Source organism: Candoia aspera, chromosome 1 (assembly GCF_035149785.1).
Source record: "Candoia aspera isolate rCanAsp1 chromosome 1, rCanAsp1.hap2, whole genome shotgun sequence".
NCBI lineage: Eukaryota > Metazoa > Chordata > Lepidosauria > Squamata > Boidae > Candoia > Candoia aspera.
In genome coordinates, this window is record NC_086153.1 from 176,422,190 (window position 1) to 176,438,493 (window position 16,304).

Here is a 16,304-nt window from a genome sequence, read left to right on the forward strand (position 1 = left end):
TCTCCTGACCCTATCCTTTTTAAAAGTTGAACTACTATAAAGAGCTAAGAAGAGCTGGGAAGCTACTAACTTGATCAATAAAATGTAATCACAACCACAGTATCACCCTAGAAAGGAAATCAAAACTCTTTCAAGTAATACAAAAGACACCAGCCCAACAACCTAAAAGTCCCATACAACAAAACTTATTTTGTAGTTGCCTATTCCATACTTATAAAGCTGCCCATAATTTTCTGAAAACAATCACTGTTTACAAACAGAGATAATTATTTGTTAATAAAGCTGACTAATTAATCCTGAGATGGAGAATCTTTGTTCCCAAGATAGGCTTAAAATAAAAGTCAGCACATAAAGAGAACAGCTTGATTAAAGTTGCATTTTGTGGCTGGGGTAACATTTAATGAGGATATTCCTAGCTCACCCATAGTTTATAATCTTACAGTGCAATCCAATACATCTCTCTCCAGAGCAGAAATAAACTCTAAGGCATCCAATGGTATGTACTGCTGGGTGTGGGAAATCCACCATTGATATGATGTGATTTCTGGGAATCTATCTTTTATCTCCTCTCTTCTTTCCCAATTACTGGAAGCAGAGCACTGGAAGGGGATTCTAGGATTGGAAAGGGAGGACTTGCAAGCCAAATTCAGCCCGTGCCTGTTGGACAGGTTCACAGCCCTGGGCATTACACTACACAGCTATTGTGATAGCAACCCAGAATTTCTACTTTGCTGTGAACTTACTAACATGCAGATTTCTAAATATTAATTATATTAACAAAGCAAGAGACAATTCAAAAGAGGAAGAAAGCAATCTCAGCTGTAGAGCAGCTGTTCTATATGGTTGCATCCTGTTTAAGTACATGCTTTCTTTTTCCTTTAAATTCTCACCCCAAATCTAAAAGGATTATTCCAAAAGATAAGCCTCCTGAAATAACAGTCTAGGAAAAATGATCAGGATCTCACACCATAGCTGTCTGCTTGGGATTTTTGTTTCTGCTTTGTTCTGCTTATACACTTACATACTTTTAGTACAAGTCTTTAGATTTTCTTCCTGATTCTAATACGATAAATTCATAGTGGAACTAATAATTCCATCTCCCCCATTCCCCCCCCAAACAGTGGGTTGATTATAGGGTTTAACAGCTGCTTAACTTTAATTACTTATCTATGGCAATTCTGATTTTTTTTAAAAAACCCACCACTTTAATAATATAATTTAATAATGATATTATAATAAATGGGGTGACCAGATTCAGCAGAGGACAAGATGCCTGCATCCTCTGAATCTGTATAGAAAAGAGTTATGACTTAGGAACATAGGAAATTATGTTAGAAATTGCTACATTCCTAAGTGCATTAGCCAAGATTGTCTTCTATAGAAATTCAAGAGAAGGGAAAATTCCTCTTCTGAACACCTCTTAAAAATGTAGCAACCTTGATTTCATTGTATCTCATAAGATCAAAGAAAACTGGTTTTAAACAATAATCATATAAAATCAAGTAAATTCTTACTTACTCTTTATAGACATTATTTATATAAGATGATTTTTTGAAGTTCTGCAGTACTTAAGATTTTAGGACACAGACAGAAATAATATTAAATAATATCAAGACTGTAATTCATGCATGCTTATCTAGAAATAAGTCTCAATGAAAATGGCAGATCTTACTACTTCAGAGTAAATGTTGGTAGGATTGGGCCAAATAGTTCAGGTTAGAGTCTATTCAAAGTAGAAGCCTAGCTTTACCCCACTTCAAAATGTGCTGGATATACATCTATCCTAATGTAAAAAATGTAGGCTCAGCTATCATGCTTTTTAAATGCTCCTCTTGGGTTGCCTGGCACGTGTGTGTGTATGTGTCTTTAATAAGACCATATTTCTTCTAACTGCATAAGGTCTTAATTTGCTTTAATTTTTTTTCAGAGTAACATTTACAGTACAGCAGTAAATCTGACCATGGGTAAAGTATTTTGATTACATCATATGCACAAGCCATTGTCCACTGCTTTCTGAATATATCTGCAGACCCAGTTTTTTAGAACTCAGCCTTGGTAAGGAAAATGTACATTATTTCTACTCTGAGCAGTGAAAACTGGACCCACTTTTGTAAAATGTTGCTCCTTTCTTTGCGATAGGATTAAAGTTTCGACTCGATAGCAAATGATGTATCAAATTATCAATAGTCAGAAAGAGAACGGTGGTGAACATGGCTACATTGTTGCCAGGTGTGGCATGTTGTGAGAATATCTTCACATGTTTTTGGCAGGAGGAGTTAGCAAAAGTGCTCTCTTGCATGGCGAGATGAAAAAGCATCACTCACAGGGAACCTCTGGCAAAACAAAAAAAATATGTCAAAGCTATGTTGAGAAGCACTACAGCCTCTGTATATAGCGAAAGAATGGATTTGCTTCTCTCTTGGCTTGTTTATTTTGGTGCCTTCAAATCATTGTTGACTCCTGGCGACTGCCTGGACAAGTCCTTGCAGTTTTCTTGGCAAGATTTCGGAAGTGGTTTGCCCTTGCCTGCTTCCTAGGGCTGAGGGAGAGGGACCGGCCCAAGGTCACCCAGCTGGCTTCCTGTCTAAGGTGGGACTAGAACTCACAATCTTCTGGTTACTAGCCTGAACCACTGCACCAAACGGGCTCTCCTTGGCATATTACAGGGCCTGTTTTCTGGAACTTGGAGGACTATACTTCACTTCAAAATGCATTCCTTCATTCTGCTTTCCCAGTAAAGTATCCCTTCAGCATTCAAAGAATAAGCCTGTACAAATAATCATTTCTACCACCTATATATCACAGATCAAACAGTGTATTTGGTGGCACCTTTTCATTTGGCGCTTGATCTTCAGAGGAAATCTCTGGTGGACTTCTGGAAACAGGCCTTCTTACTTCAATGGATAGTTCATCCTCTCCTAAAACTAGAATCATAAATAATTAAAACTGCTGAGTGCATTACATCAATCAATGGCTGAACATCAAGAATTCTAACATTTCCTGCTTAATTAAGTCACAGAAGAAGTATATCCCTTAATTACTGTATCCCTTAATTAATAACTCAGACTGCAAGATTTCTAATCCCAAAACCTAATCATCAAATGAGTCAAGCCTGTGCTGTGTTAGGCAACAACATTTGATCATAGTTAATATTTATGAATCAGGAAGTAATCACTGAGTTCCTTAATTGAGCAATATTTGCTTTGACAAATTAATCAAATTTACACATTTTGTTTTACCCTATGAACAAAGTTTGTTTAATTTGTGTACATATGTCGACAGAATAGTCTAATGGACACTTCTGGAGACGAATGATGTGGGGACTTCCCAAATGTTACTGAGTGGCAGGAAGCATTTGATTCTTAATGCTATGGAATATTCAGTTAGTTCTAAGTACCATGCCTACGTAATTTGCAAGTGCACAGGCTGTTCTGCCTGTTAAAAGGGGGAAGAGTGGGGTGTGTAATGCAGACAAGGAAAGACCAGCAACTGAAGAGGGAAAAGCAACAACAATGATTCACAGACAGGAAACAGCACTATGGCGCTGAGTAGGGAACACTAGAACTTTTTTTCACTTTCATGTTTGTTTTGGAACCACCTAACCCATGCTTCAGAAGCTCCTACTGCAGAAAAGCAACGGCTAACTTCTTTGCACGCACATGCATACGCATACAAACCGATAATAAGATTGTACTGTACACTGTATCGTTCCTGCTTAGAAACCAAGCAATAAGGCTACGACACTTGTGCAATGTACACTATTAAACAGGCATGCTAGTTAGAAAGGAACTGAATTTCCCAGCTGTAAAATGCTTGTGTTTGGGTTGTTGAGAAACACACCTTTTTGTATCAGCAGTGGAGAAGAGATATCTGGATCATTCTTAGCAACGGTGTAACAATTGATTAGCATGCAAAAAAGCCTCCACTGCAGTTATTTAAACAATAATAGAAATTTAAGATTAGCCTAACAGTACCATGAAAATGTCAGATTCCATCATTAGCAGAAAATGAATGCCATATACAGTATATAAATACAAAACAGTTTGGCCTAGTGGTTAAGACAACAGGCTAGAAACCAGGAGTCTGTGAGTTCTAGTTCCACCTTAGGCATGAAAGCCGGCTGGGTGACCTCGGGCCAGTCCCTCTCTCTCAGCCCAACTCACCTCACAGGGTTGCTGTTGTGGGGAAAATAGGAGGAGGAAGGAGCATTAGGTATGTTCCCCGCCTTTAGTTATTTATAAAAATAATAAAGGCGGGACAAAAATAAAATAAAATAAAATAATCCCTGATAACATTCTGTGGCCTTTGCTCTTTAATCCCACATCCTTAACTGCTCTCTAGACGGAGCGAAGGGAAAAGGCCAAGCACAGAACGTATGTCTTGAGAAGCTTTCCTGGGAAAGAGGAATATCCAAAGAATCAGACTGGAAAATTATTCCACATGGGAGGGAGCAAGCTATTCAGTACTAGAACAGCTTTCACATTTATTATAATTATTCCAATTCCACTAATTGTGTGTCACAGCTGATGTTGGCCAGTTTTCTTCTTCATGACTTAAACCCTATTCAAGGGCTTGGTAATCATAACAATAGCATCAAATTAGATATGAGATGATCCACAGTGCTGTTATTTGTAGTTGAGCTGTCATAAATTGTTCCAATTGTGAGCACACACCTTTGGGTCAGTCTTTGACTCCTGGCGACTGCCTGGACAAGCTCTGCAGTTTTCTTGGCAAGATTTCAGAGTTGGTTTGCCTTGCCTGCTTCCTAGGGTTGAAGGAGAGGGACTGGCCCAAGGTCACCCAGCTGGCTTTGTGCCTAAGATGGGACTAGAACCCACGGCCTCCTGGTTTGTAGCCTGATGCCTTAACCACTACACCAAACTGGCTCTTGTTCCAATTTTAGGCAATCCAAATTCTTTCTAAGTCCCTGTGGAATTGCACCTATGCCCCCATAACCATGGGTTTCACCGTGGACAAGTTCTTCCAAATGTTTGCCATCTCTGTTTGTAAATCTTAGTAATTTTAAAATCTTTTCTAATTTCTTGTCTTCAGCATTACAGTCGCTTGGAATGGCTACCTCAATAAACCAACAATCATTATTTTCAATTTCAGTACTGTAATGTCTGGGATGTTGTGTTCCAGGTGTAAATCAATCTGAATTTTAAAATCCCATTAACATTTTTGCTCTGTCATTTTCAATGACTTTGCCTGTGGATCTGTACTTTTTACATAAAAGCCAGTGTAATGTCTTCCCAACTCCATCATGCCTTTTTTGTCATTAGTTTGCCCAGTTTTGCCATGCCTGATTATTATATAGTTAACTGTCTCATCCCTATTTCAGCACAACCAACATTTACTATCCAAACTGGTCTTTTCTGAGTTTCCTTGATGATATTTATGCCTAATGCTTCTCCTTGGGCAGCAAAAAACATTCCTTCTGTTTCCTTTTTAATGTACCCTTCTTAAGCCACTACCATGATCTGTCATTCTCTAATTTTCCTTCAGCATCTTTCAAAAAATGCCCATGACGTTTTTTAGTTTTCCAGTGTTCTAATACCATTTCAAGCTGTTGCTTTTGTTTGTTTGTTATGCTATGAAGAACAATCTGCATACTGTAATTATAATCAACAACATGATAAGCGGGGAGGGAAATAACTAACCAATGTGATGGGAAGGAAAGAATCTTCCCAATTCTCTGAAAGTAATCTGCATGTGAATACACAGGCTAGTATTCTTCAACCTTCTAGTATCATGATGGATTCTCCTCTGCCTAAGACAAGAGTCTATAGCCTACAGCCCCCTTTCTCAAGTTGATACCCTCCAGGTGTGTTGGTCTGCAATTCTGTTAATTTCCATCCAACATAATGTGTTGGTTTGAATTCTAGGAGTTGCAGTCTACCCGTTCTCAAAAGCAAGAGGGTAGTGAAACAGCCCATGCTTTCTCTTTAGGTCAGGAGTTCCATACTTTAATTCCAGACATCTGCAGTTACAGTAAAGGCATTTCAAGAGAGGAAAGATCTTCACCAGAGACCTCGGATTCTACTATTACATGGGATGGACCCTCTGTTGCTCAAGGCCAGTAGAGGGACAGGGCTGGGACCGTTCCCAGCCGCATAGAAGGAGATGGCCTTGATTACTTATTTGTGCTTGTAGCAGGGAATTTGTACTGACTTATTCATTTAGTGCTTCTGCATAGCAAAACCTAAAATTGTGATCTACATCTTTCAGCTAGACAGATAAATATCCTAATTTAGAGCAGGGACTATCTCAAAGCTATAGCTGGGTAGTTGCAAAAAGAAAAGATAACATATCTGAAATCTCATTAACCACACTGACATGCAACCACTAAGTTCCAGTACTATTTTCAAGTAGATAAATATGTTATCTGAAAAAACAAAGCATTTGAATACCAATCCTCTCTGCCTTATTAGTCTCAGGATTATATTGTTTAGCCAGCTTCTATTTATTGCAGTGGAAATGTTTGCTGTTTCAGGAATGTGGATAAAGGCAACCACAGTTAAAGAGAAAGAAGCCTAAAAAGAAAGATTTTGTGTAAACATGCTAAAATTGGATTTGAGGGAACCAACACCATGCTGTGAAGATTTAATTAAATGTTAATTCTTTGGCATGAGTTCAAGGGTAAATACTTTGGAGCACGAAAAATTAAAAGACTTTCTTTAATGAATTTTGAGCTTGAAATATATTCTGACTGAAAATGCAACAGGAATTTACTTTTACAGTGACAGACTGCAGATCAATCCTTCCAAAAAGAATGAAGTAATAGAAATGGGGAAAGCCTGCATGTGACTGTATAAAAACACCTTTAAAATAAAATATGTTATAACTGCAGCATGGGGCACCTCTATAATTCCATTTGCAGCCATGAAGGTTGGTGGTAAGTGCACAAAGAAAGTGTGGGTGATCAGAATGCTTGAAAATTTTGAGAAGTCCAAATCCTGTTGAAGCTCTTGAATTCAGTTGAAGCTCCCAATTTAGCAGCTCTTGAATTCAGTTGCAGCTTGGAACATAGCCTGTTCTAGACATTCCACATTTTTTCCTGACTTATCATCCATCCATCCAATTTTTATACTGCTGAACCAGTAAGGGTTCATGACAGTTTATAGACATCTAATAAAAACATACAACCAATGTTCATGAGAAGCATCAATAAAATGAAATTGTAACCAGTGTAGGATAGCAAGAACAACAGCAGGAAATAAATAACACAACCAAAATACAAAGCAAAAAGTGGAACTTAGTAGTTATTTTAAAATTTTAAAATGGAAAAAAATAACTAGTCACCAGATGCAGTACAGAAGAACATGAGGACGACTGGAACAAAGAATCTGGTTTTTTATGAGTGACTAATTCTGAAATAATAGCAGATAGTCCTTGCATTGTATTTGATTTGTTTGGATAGGTACATAACTCTACAACATTATTACTTCCATTATTTCAAACATTCCTTGTATCTAGTGTGTGAATACCATATGTGGCCCTGTGCTTATCTGTATCATAGCTGAATAGGCATTGAGCTTAAAATAGCTGCTTTTAATTTATATAATCACTTTCCTGAACAGTTTTATAACAGTCTCAATAGATGAGAGCACCTTGTCTGGGCTCAGAAGCTAAGCAGGACTGAGCTTGGTTAGCATTGGATGGGAGATCTCCTTAGGAATCCTAGAGCTGTAGGATAGATAGGGAATTTAAAAAAAAAAATCCCAGAAAAAGGCAATGGCAAACCATACCACATGACAAGAAAACCACATAGATGTTTCCATAAGTCACCAGGAATTGAGCTTGACTTGAAGGGGACTTTACCTTATAAGGCTGTCAGTCTCAACGTCCACCTAATAACAATTGGGTGGCAAATGCTCAAGGCCATATAGTGGCAAAAGAAGCTTTCAACCAGAAACTGTATGATTCACACCATTCCCATCTTTCAGCTGCACAGCAGGAAGATTGCATCAATTTGTATTCAGTTAATCTTGCACCTCACCATGGCTCTGGTTGGAGTAAAGACCATGGCATTCGAGAACATCTCCTGCATTGGGCTAATTGGCAACATTGCTTCTAGGGTTTGAGAGCTGTATAAAAGTATGGCCCCTTTTTCTAAGAAAAGCAGTACAAAGGCAAAGCAAACATTAATGAACCAGACCATTACTAGAATCCATCTGACTTAGTCAAAGGCTTGAGAACTAATTGCTCAAGCTGTGCAATTTCACTGCTTGAGCCAAGAAATACAACAGATCCAAGGCTGCAGCATTATATGAGTCCTGATCAAAGTCCCAGCTTGGCTCTTTTCTAATTATTGCCTAAGCTAAAAATCTGGAGAAGGAGACATCTTTTCAAAATCCAAGCCCAAACATCATTTTCCCCTCAAAACAGAGCAGATACCTTCATTCATTAAGATCCAGGACCAAACTTCCAAAGTCAAGCTCTTTCTGCCATCAGAGCTCAGCCTCTGGCTTTCGAGTCCTACACAGTTTGGGCAAAGTTGAGACATGCCACAGAGTTCCAAAGTGCATGAAACTGGGTCAGGTAAAGTTTTTTCTGGTATGACAATGAATGGTGGGCTAAGATTTATTTGTTTGACGTTCTGCTTCTCAGCTATTGGGAGGCAAAGCAACTATATCTGAAAAGAGGTAATTCTAGGTATCAGTAGTTTCCTTGGGTCAGTGATCTGCATATTAATTTTGATGTTTGGGAATAAGAATAGTAATGCTCAGGGACATGGTTAGGATGTGACAGTCCCCATTCCCGCCTAAAAGGCAGTCATGCCTACTTCAGAAACATTTCTTTTCTCTAACAACCTTTTATTTATATCACCTCGTACCATTGATGGTAGTAACAAAGTGACAAGCACTGCTTCAGCATCCTTCCTCATTCTCAGGGTATGTTATTGTAGTTATAATATTCTTTCCCAATTCCTCAGAGATCCTTTGGAATGTCTTAAGTGTAAAAAAAAAACCTTTTTCTGTCATTTCTATGTTTCACAACTTTTCTAGTAACAGCCATTTCAATTGAGAAAGGGGAAATAAGAGCTTTTTCCTCCCCCCCCCCACTTTCTCTAGATCATTATATCTGAGAACGAGGAAGGAAGTCCTATTCAACACTCCGCACTTCTGCAGTCTTTAGCAACCTTCCCTTACTTTTGTTTTGCAAAGCTAACCAATCATTGTCTGCAATTAATCCAAACAAAACTCTTTCCCACGGAGATATATATTAATTGTTTGATTATTTCAAAAATACTTTAAAGTTAATAATTCCAAATTCAACTGTCCCCTTTGTTCGTTTTAAACTTTCTTAATCTTTTGGCAAGCTTTTTGCCCTTAATTATTTTTAAATCCTTTAAATTGGTTCTTTACTCTTTAAGCCGGGATGAAGGATTACTCACAGATGGCTTGATTGCTGTGCTGCACAAGATCTCTTTAACTTTAAGATAATTGTCTTCCAAATGTATTTAAGAAGTGTGGGGTTTTGTGAAACCAAAGTCCTTATGTAGGATCTTCTGTGGCTGTAAGATCACCATCTTTTCTGTGGCTCCTGGCGCTCAGACTCATGGGACACCCACAAAATCTCTTCAGATCTTGCAGGTCTCCTCATGAGCAGCAGCCTTTTGGAGCACAAGTGGGCAATCTCCTGGACTCTCCTTGTCTGGAGAGGTGCTGTTGACCTGGGCTTAACACCTGGCTGTCAGTCTTCATTGTGTTGTCTCCACTGTTTGTGGAGATGTGCAGTCTGCCATTTTTCTCCCACCCAGAAGCCACTTTGCCATTTAATTCTATAGAGAACCTCCTTCAGCTCACAGTCACCATGGAGCAGAGAATTTGGCCCCTGATTAACTCACCAAAACTGAAAAAACTCCAGTTGTGGAGCTCATATCTTAGATAACACAGTATGGATGTAAGGCTCTATTATTATATCATTTTTGTTGTTACTACTAACAATTTTTATACTGCTCTCCTTCTCATGGATCCAAGAGTATTATTCTGTCTTTCTATCTTACAACATGCAAATAAAGATGTCTGTGTACCTCACAACTTTTTGCACAATAGAAGGCCCAAACAACAAACTGCCTGATCTAATTACAAATACAGAAGAGCAAGTTAATATTTCTCAAAAGTCTTACAGGTGGGTGGCCACAGGACTCCAGCAAAATCCGTCAGAAAAGTTTGGAAGGGCTATGTCTCTAACTAATATGTCTCATTCCTTGGGAAGATTGTTGATTTAGTTCTGTGCAAGAAAAAGCATTACGTAGTTTCAGAGAAAATTTTTGCGTAACAGGGAAGCTATACCTCTCCATCTGGGGTTCTTAATCATATGTTTTACTCTTTTAAGTTTCTAGTTGACTTGAGATTAGTCTTCTGTTCTGCATATCCTTTAAAGGTACAGAAGCCCAGCTGCAAGAATAGTAGTAACTTTCTTCACCTCACTGCTTTCAGAGCTCATTGATGCTCAGTGAAATTCTGTATGTCTGATCTGAGGTATGGAGGACAGAGCAATACCATGAGCATTGTACTACAGTTATGTATTGATTGAATAATGTGGAGGTCATTGTCAGTATGGAGCATATGGTAGTAAGTGGTTGGAAGTGACAATCCCATGAAGACTGCAGGGATAGATGTTGTCTCTAAAGTGGCATTGTTTTGTTGTTCTCTTTGCTGATGTGGGGGGGAAGGGCGGCGTGCATAGGGTCCCCAGCTACATGACCTGGACATCGTATTGGTGTTAATGGCTATCTCAATCAGTCAATCAAACCTGCACCAAATAAAAACCCAGAGGCAATGAACAGCAAGCACAATGTCCATACTTTGGACATGTGAGGTAGGCAGATGGTCTAGAAAAAACAACTGTGCTTGGCAAAGCTGAGGGAAGTAGAAGAATGGGAAGACAACAGATAATGAAAATGGATGAGATCAAGGAGATTATAGAATGTAATTGATGCAAATTATTACTAGGGATAGGCTGAGATGGAGAGCATTTGTCCATACAAATGAAGCCTGTTTGAATGGCACCTATCTAACTAGCAAACTATCATTGTTAATAGAGTCACAGGAATGCTCTGTTAATTTTGTTCAGGTGTGAGTATACGTGCATTGGAAAGGAAGAGTGGACAGCATAAAAATTAAAACCAATTAAAAGAATAAGAAACATTCTTTTTCCCCCTTGTAGATCAACAACCTCAATCAAATTCTGAAAATTACATCAAAGTACCTCTGAAAAGCTTGGCTGGCTGACACAGAATATCACTACCTGACCAGGGTATAAATAAGTTGCCTTCTCCTTTAGAAAGATCAAAATATGCAGGCAATGGTATTCCTTGTGATGCTCTATAGAAGTGAAAGTTTGAAGAAGCAGAATAGAAAGAATATTGATGCTTTTGAATTTTGGTGTTGTTGAAGACTTCTAGAATAGTATAAACAGCCAAGAAAACAAACAAATGGATCATTGAATAAATCAACCCAGAGCTCTCTCTCAGGGTACAAATGACCAGGCTCAAATTATCCTACTTCAAACACACGCAAAGACCTAGCTGTCTGGAGAAGGCTCTAATGCTGGGAAAGGTGGAAGGAAAGAGAAGAGGACAGGCAACAGCAAAATGGATGGACTCAGTTACAGTGGCAATAGATGAACTGTTGGAAGACCTGAAAGACCAGGTTAGGGACAAATCTTTATGGAGAAAATCTATCTACGTGGTTGCTAAGAGTCGACTTTGATTTGATAGCACATAATCAATCAATCAATCAATCAATCAATCAAGCCAGTTTGGTGTAGTGGTTAAGGCACGAGGCTAGAAACCAGGAGATGGCGAGTTCTAGTCCTGCCTTGGGCACAAAGCCAGCTGGGTGAATTTGGGCCAGTCACTTTCTCTCAGCCCTAGGAAGGAGGCAGGGGCAAACCACTTCTGAAAAATCTTGCCAGGGACTTGTCCAGGCAGTCTCCAAGAATCAGACACGATTGAATGGATTAAAAAAATAAATCACTCAATTCTCCTTTAGAGATTTTCTATGAAGAAAAGAAAATACTGCTTGTATTGAGCAAGTACCAATGATTTACATAAATGAACACATGCTTGCTCATACACATAAATTCGCTGTTTTGACTAAAGTACCAAAAGCAATATTGTCTGAGGAAAATCTGGCTACGCCGTTTATTCGGGCTGCCTGACATTTAAGTTATATGAGCAATCTGTTCTTTTTAAACCAAAGGTTTGTGACCTTACCTCCTTCATCTGTAGCTAATTCAAATTTCCTGGGATTATCAGTAGTTTGGACAGATCTCAGGAATGATGGACAAATGATTTCTCCATTAGGACCGGTCAGAAGGATGCGGAGTGAAGTGCTTTTATGACTTTCTTGAGAAGAGGAAAGGAGTGAGAGAAAGAGGAATAATATTATGAAAATGTACTTCCTGGAAATAAATTCTCTGAACTAAGAGACAACCTCAGATTTAACCAGTGCTGAAAATGGCAGCTTTTAAACCCCCAAACTATTTCTCTATAGTTTACTATTTCTTCCTAACAAACCTTTATTCAAGTTTAGGTGTTATATTCAGGACTATCTTCATTCTTCGTATCTGTAAGTTTGTGAGTTTGACATATAATTTAGGAAAACTGAGCCATTTATGATCTCTAGGAGGGAAAATGTAACCATTTAAGAAAAACCATTTAAAATAGAATAATTTTAATTAACGGCCATTTAAGCTCATGTTATTGTTGAGAAAGTTCTGACTGACCTATTTGTTCTGTGTTGTTGGTTCCAGTAGACACCTCTCTCTTCCTTGTCTTCCCATCACTCAGAGCAAACTCTTCTGGACTTACTAGAGGTAGATGGAAAGTACCTTGGGAAGCCCTTGGGAGCCCATCGTTGATAGTCTGCTTCTGCCTGTTTCTATGTTTGGTGTCCAAAGCAAGATCATTTGGCAAAAGGACTGACTGTTTGTCATTGACATCAGTCTCAGATTTGGGTCCCTTAGAACAAGTCCCTGAAAAGTAGGAGAGCAGATCATAGCAGTTGTTGATCTGCACTCAAAATATAAACATACCCAAATTAAAAATGGCATTTTAAAAGTCTATGATTAATGAACCTTATTATTTACTCTCACCAACAGAGAGATTACTGCACACATGCAATGCAATCATTTGTATGTCTACTCAGAAGTAAAACCCACTAAATTCAGGTAAAGATATGTACAACTATGGCCTTAATATCTCAGTTGCAGCAAGTACAGAACACTTTGGAATTATATAATGCTAACCATGAAAAGCAGCAATGCACTCTCTAATAGGTATGACTATGTTTTAGCTCATTTCTACAATTGTTTGACATTACTGTGGTAATGCCTAAGCTAAGCTGAAAGGAGACCTATAAGTAGCACTTATAACATACTGTGGAGTCCTTGGTGCTCTCTGAGCCTTGTTGTTTTCTTGCAGACATTCTCTCCAAGGAGAGAACACCCCACCCAACACAAGCAGGGCAAGCCAATGTATATAAACGGAGAGCAAACCCCACTCCCTCTTCGCACCGAAGACGTTGCCTAATCTGGCAATTAAGTGTCTGCAAGAAAACAACAAGGCTCAGAGAGCACCAAGGACTCCACAGTTCAACCCTGAGCTACAAATATTCTCTTCAATTCGTACTTATAATATACTTGTGGTAGAATGGCAATACATAACAAATGCCGCCATTTTTGCACAGTATTGACTGAATACTGTTGAAATTGATGTTCATCCTCAAAGAAATGTGTAAGTCCTCACACAAAAAGAGCAAGAGTTAAACTAGTATAACTGTACACCGCATCTATCTCTGAGCTGGTGATACAATCTATTGGCTTGCAAGATAATCTAGATAAGACAACTTGACTTGCATAGAACGCTGTGTACAACTTTGGAGTAAAACCGGGCTTTAGTTGTGTTTGTAATATGCTGGCCCAAATGGGTATAAGTATACATATGTTGTGTGTCTGTAACACTAAGAGAAAGGGAATGTAATGGATCTAAATAAAGGTAATCTGATATTGGGGAATTGAGTTGATTAATGCATGCAGGGAAGTGAAGATTCAGGTTTAACTATGAATGAAGGGGTGAAATTGTATATCAGAAGCTATGAATTGGAGATGGTAGGTTGTTGTAGATACACACTTTTATACATACTTCTGATGTATGAAAGTAGGAATCCATAGGTTGTGGTAGTTCCATGATATGCTCCAGTGAATTATAATAGAAAAGCCTGGGATAATTTTGTACAACATTCTGAATAAATGTAATCTAATGGAAGAAACTGTTAGGTTTTGAATAGACGGGTGGAAACAAGACAAGACTGTATGGAAAGAATGACTGGGCTATTTGGGACCAAGGAATGAATGAGAATGTTGACTGTTTTGTGAGTATCTGCTTTAAGAAAAATTTGTTTTGAATATGTACTGTAATTTAAGTGTACATCCTTTCATACATACAAAGCAAGGGAGTTCCAACAAGACCTCTATTTTTGTTTTATTGATGATGTAAAGACTTTTGACTAGGTAGACCATAACAAATTGTGAATAGCCCTAAAATGTATGTACTGGGCCACCTCATCTGCTATTGAAAGATTTGTATGATGACTAGGAACTAACAGAATGGAATGTGGAGTAAGAAAATGGCTCAAAATTGGGAGTACACCAAGGTTGGATACTGTCATTCTATTTATTTAACCCATATGCAGAATATATCATAAAATGCTGGATTGGAAGAAATAAAAATTGAAATGAAAATTTCTGGAGAAACCTCAGACTCAGATATGCTCATGAGACCACTTTGATGGCTAGAAGTGAGGAAAACTTAAAAAAAATATCTTGTGGAAGTGAAAGACGAGAGTGCAAAGGCTGGTCTGCTGCTCAACAGTAAAGAAAACAAAATATAACTAAGATTATGTCAACAGGCTTTGCCAATCCAGAAAATCAAGGAAATTCTGGGGAAAGGGGGATTAAGATTGTCAACTGTTTTCTTTAAGGCTGTGTGGAAGAACGGCAAATAGCGATGGGGAGCCAAGATATAAAGATAGAGAAAGAACATGTGTTTGGAGTTTGGCAAGTGTTGTGCTGGTGGGAGCAGCACCCTTTGAAATGAGCTGACAGACTGCCTTTGATGTGTATGTCATCGTGTTTCAGCCGAGAAGGGAAAGGCCACCCAAACCAAGCCTATCCAGGGCAAGTTATCAAACACATTCTGGAAGTTCTGTTTTACGGAGTCCCTGCCTGTAATGAGCATCATTCAAGGGGTGTGGTCGTACCTCTTGACTTTTTCACTTTGGTTTGGGACTCCGACTGAACCAGCAGTGGAAGGATCACAAGTTCTTTTGAAAGCTCACTGGGTTTTATTTTTTCCCTTTGAATGCTGGGTGAGCTTTCAGCTATTTGAGGTAACTTGAAAAATTCTGGCACCTGGAGAAAAACAGAGCTTCAAGGCACTTTTTAATATACCGAATGCCACAGATCTTTGACAGTTTTTGCACAACCCATTTCAAATTGTTCCCAATGACAGAAAACACATCAAAATTATACAGTATGCATAAAAATACATACCTGCCCCACTATGGACAGATTTTATAAAGTGTGGGTGGGGGAAGGGGTGTCATCTTTCCCAGCCTGATCTTTCTTGATGCCGGGCACTGCTCCCGTAGCTCAACTAGCACGGCCAAAATTGCATGGGGATTAAGGGAACTGAAGTCCAATTCCCTTGCAAGGTACCCAGCTGGGGAAGGCTGTGTTAAGCTTTTTGCCATGCTATTTAGGAGAATTTCTGTTATATATACAACATGAAGAAAGCATTCGGGACGCAGTGCAATAAACCGATAAACAGGCTTAATTCCCTTTGATTTTAATGAGACACACAGTTTGATCTGTTCACCGGAGTTCCCCCCAATTAAAATTGAATTACAGCCTCAGGGACACTGAACTACATTGAATTGTACCCCAGAGTACATTTTCTCCTTATTGGGATGTACTTTTGGAATGATTAATTGCCAGAAGCACTGTTGCATTTCAGTGCATTTCAGCCAACATGAGATGACACAGTGTTACAATAGGGGGCCATGTAGAATGATGAAAACTAGATGACTAGCCATATCTATTAAATGGGTAGCCTGTCCTCCACTCCTAGACTAATTAATTAATCAATTCATTAATTCATTCAATATTTATCTTAATTCTAGAACAATTGCATCCTGGTTTTCTTCACACAGAAGACCGATAGATGCATGCTTGACATCTCCCATCCAAACCAGTCCTGCCTCAGACCTCTGTCTTCAGCAAAATGGGAGCAC

The 16,304-nt window shown here is 38.7% G+C and overlaps 1 protein-coding gene across 1 annotated transcript in view; it reads right to left on the minus strand.

Moving 5' to 3' along the window:
• Positions 1-16,304, minus strand: part of KIAA2012 (KIAA2012 ortholog) — a 73,219-nt gene that overhangs the window by 38,430 nt on the left and 18,485 nt on the right. Inside the window, exons 8-11 of the mRNA XM_063304045.1 lie at positions 15,273-15,423; positions 12,739-12,987; positions 12,227-12,358; positions 2,830-2,924 (exon numbers count right to left, since the gene is read on the minus strand). Coding sequence (XP_063160115.1) covers positions 2,830-2,924; positions 12,227-12,358; positions 12,739-12,987; positions 15,273-15,423 — 627 coding nt within the window. The remainder of the gene's footprint in view (positions 1-2,829; positions 2,925-12,226; positions 12,359-12,738; positions 12,988-15,272; positions 15,424-16,304) is intronic.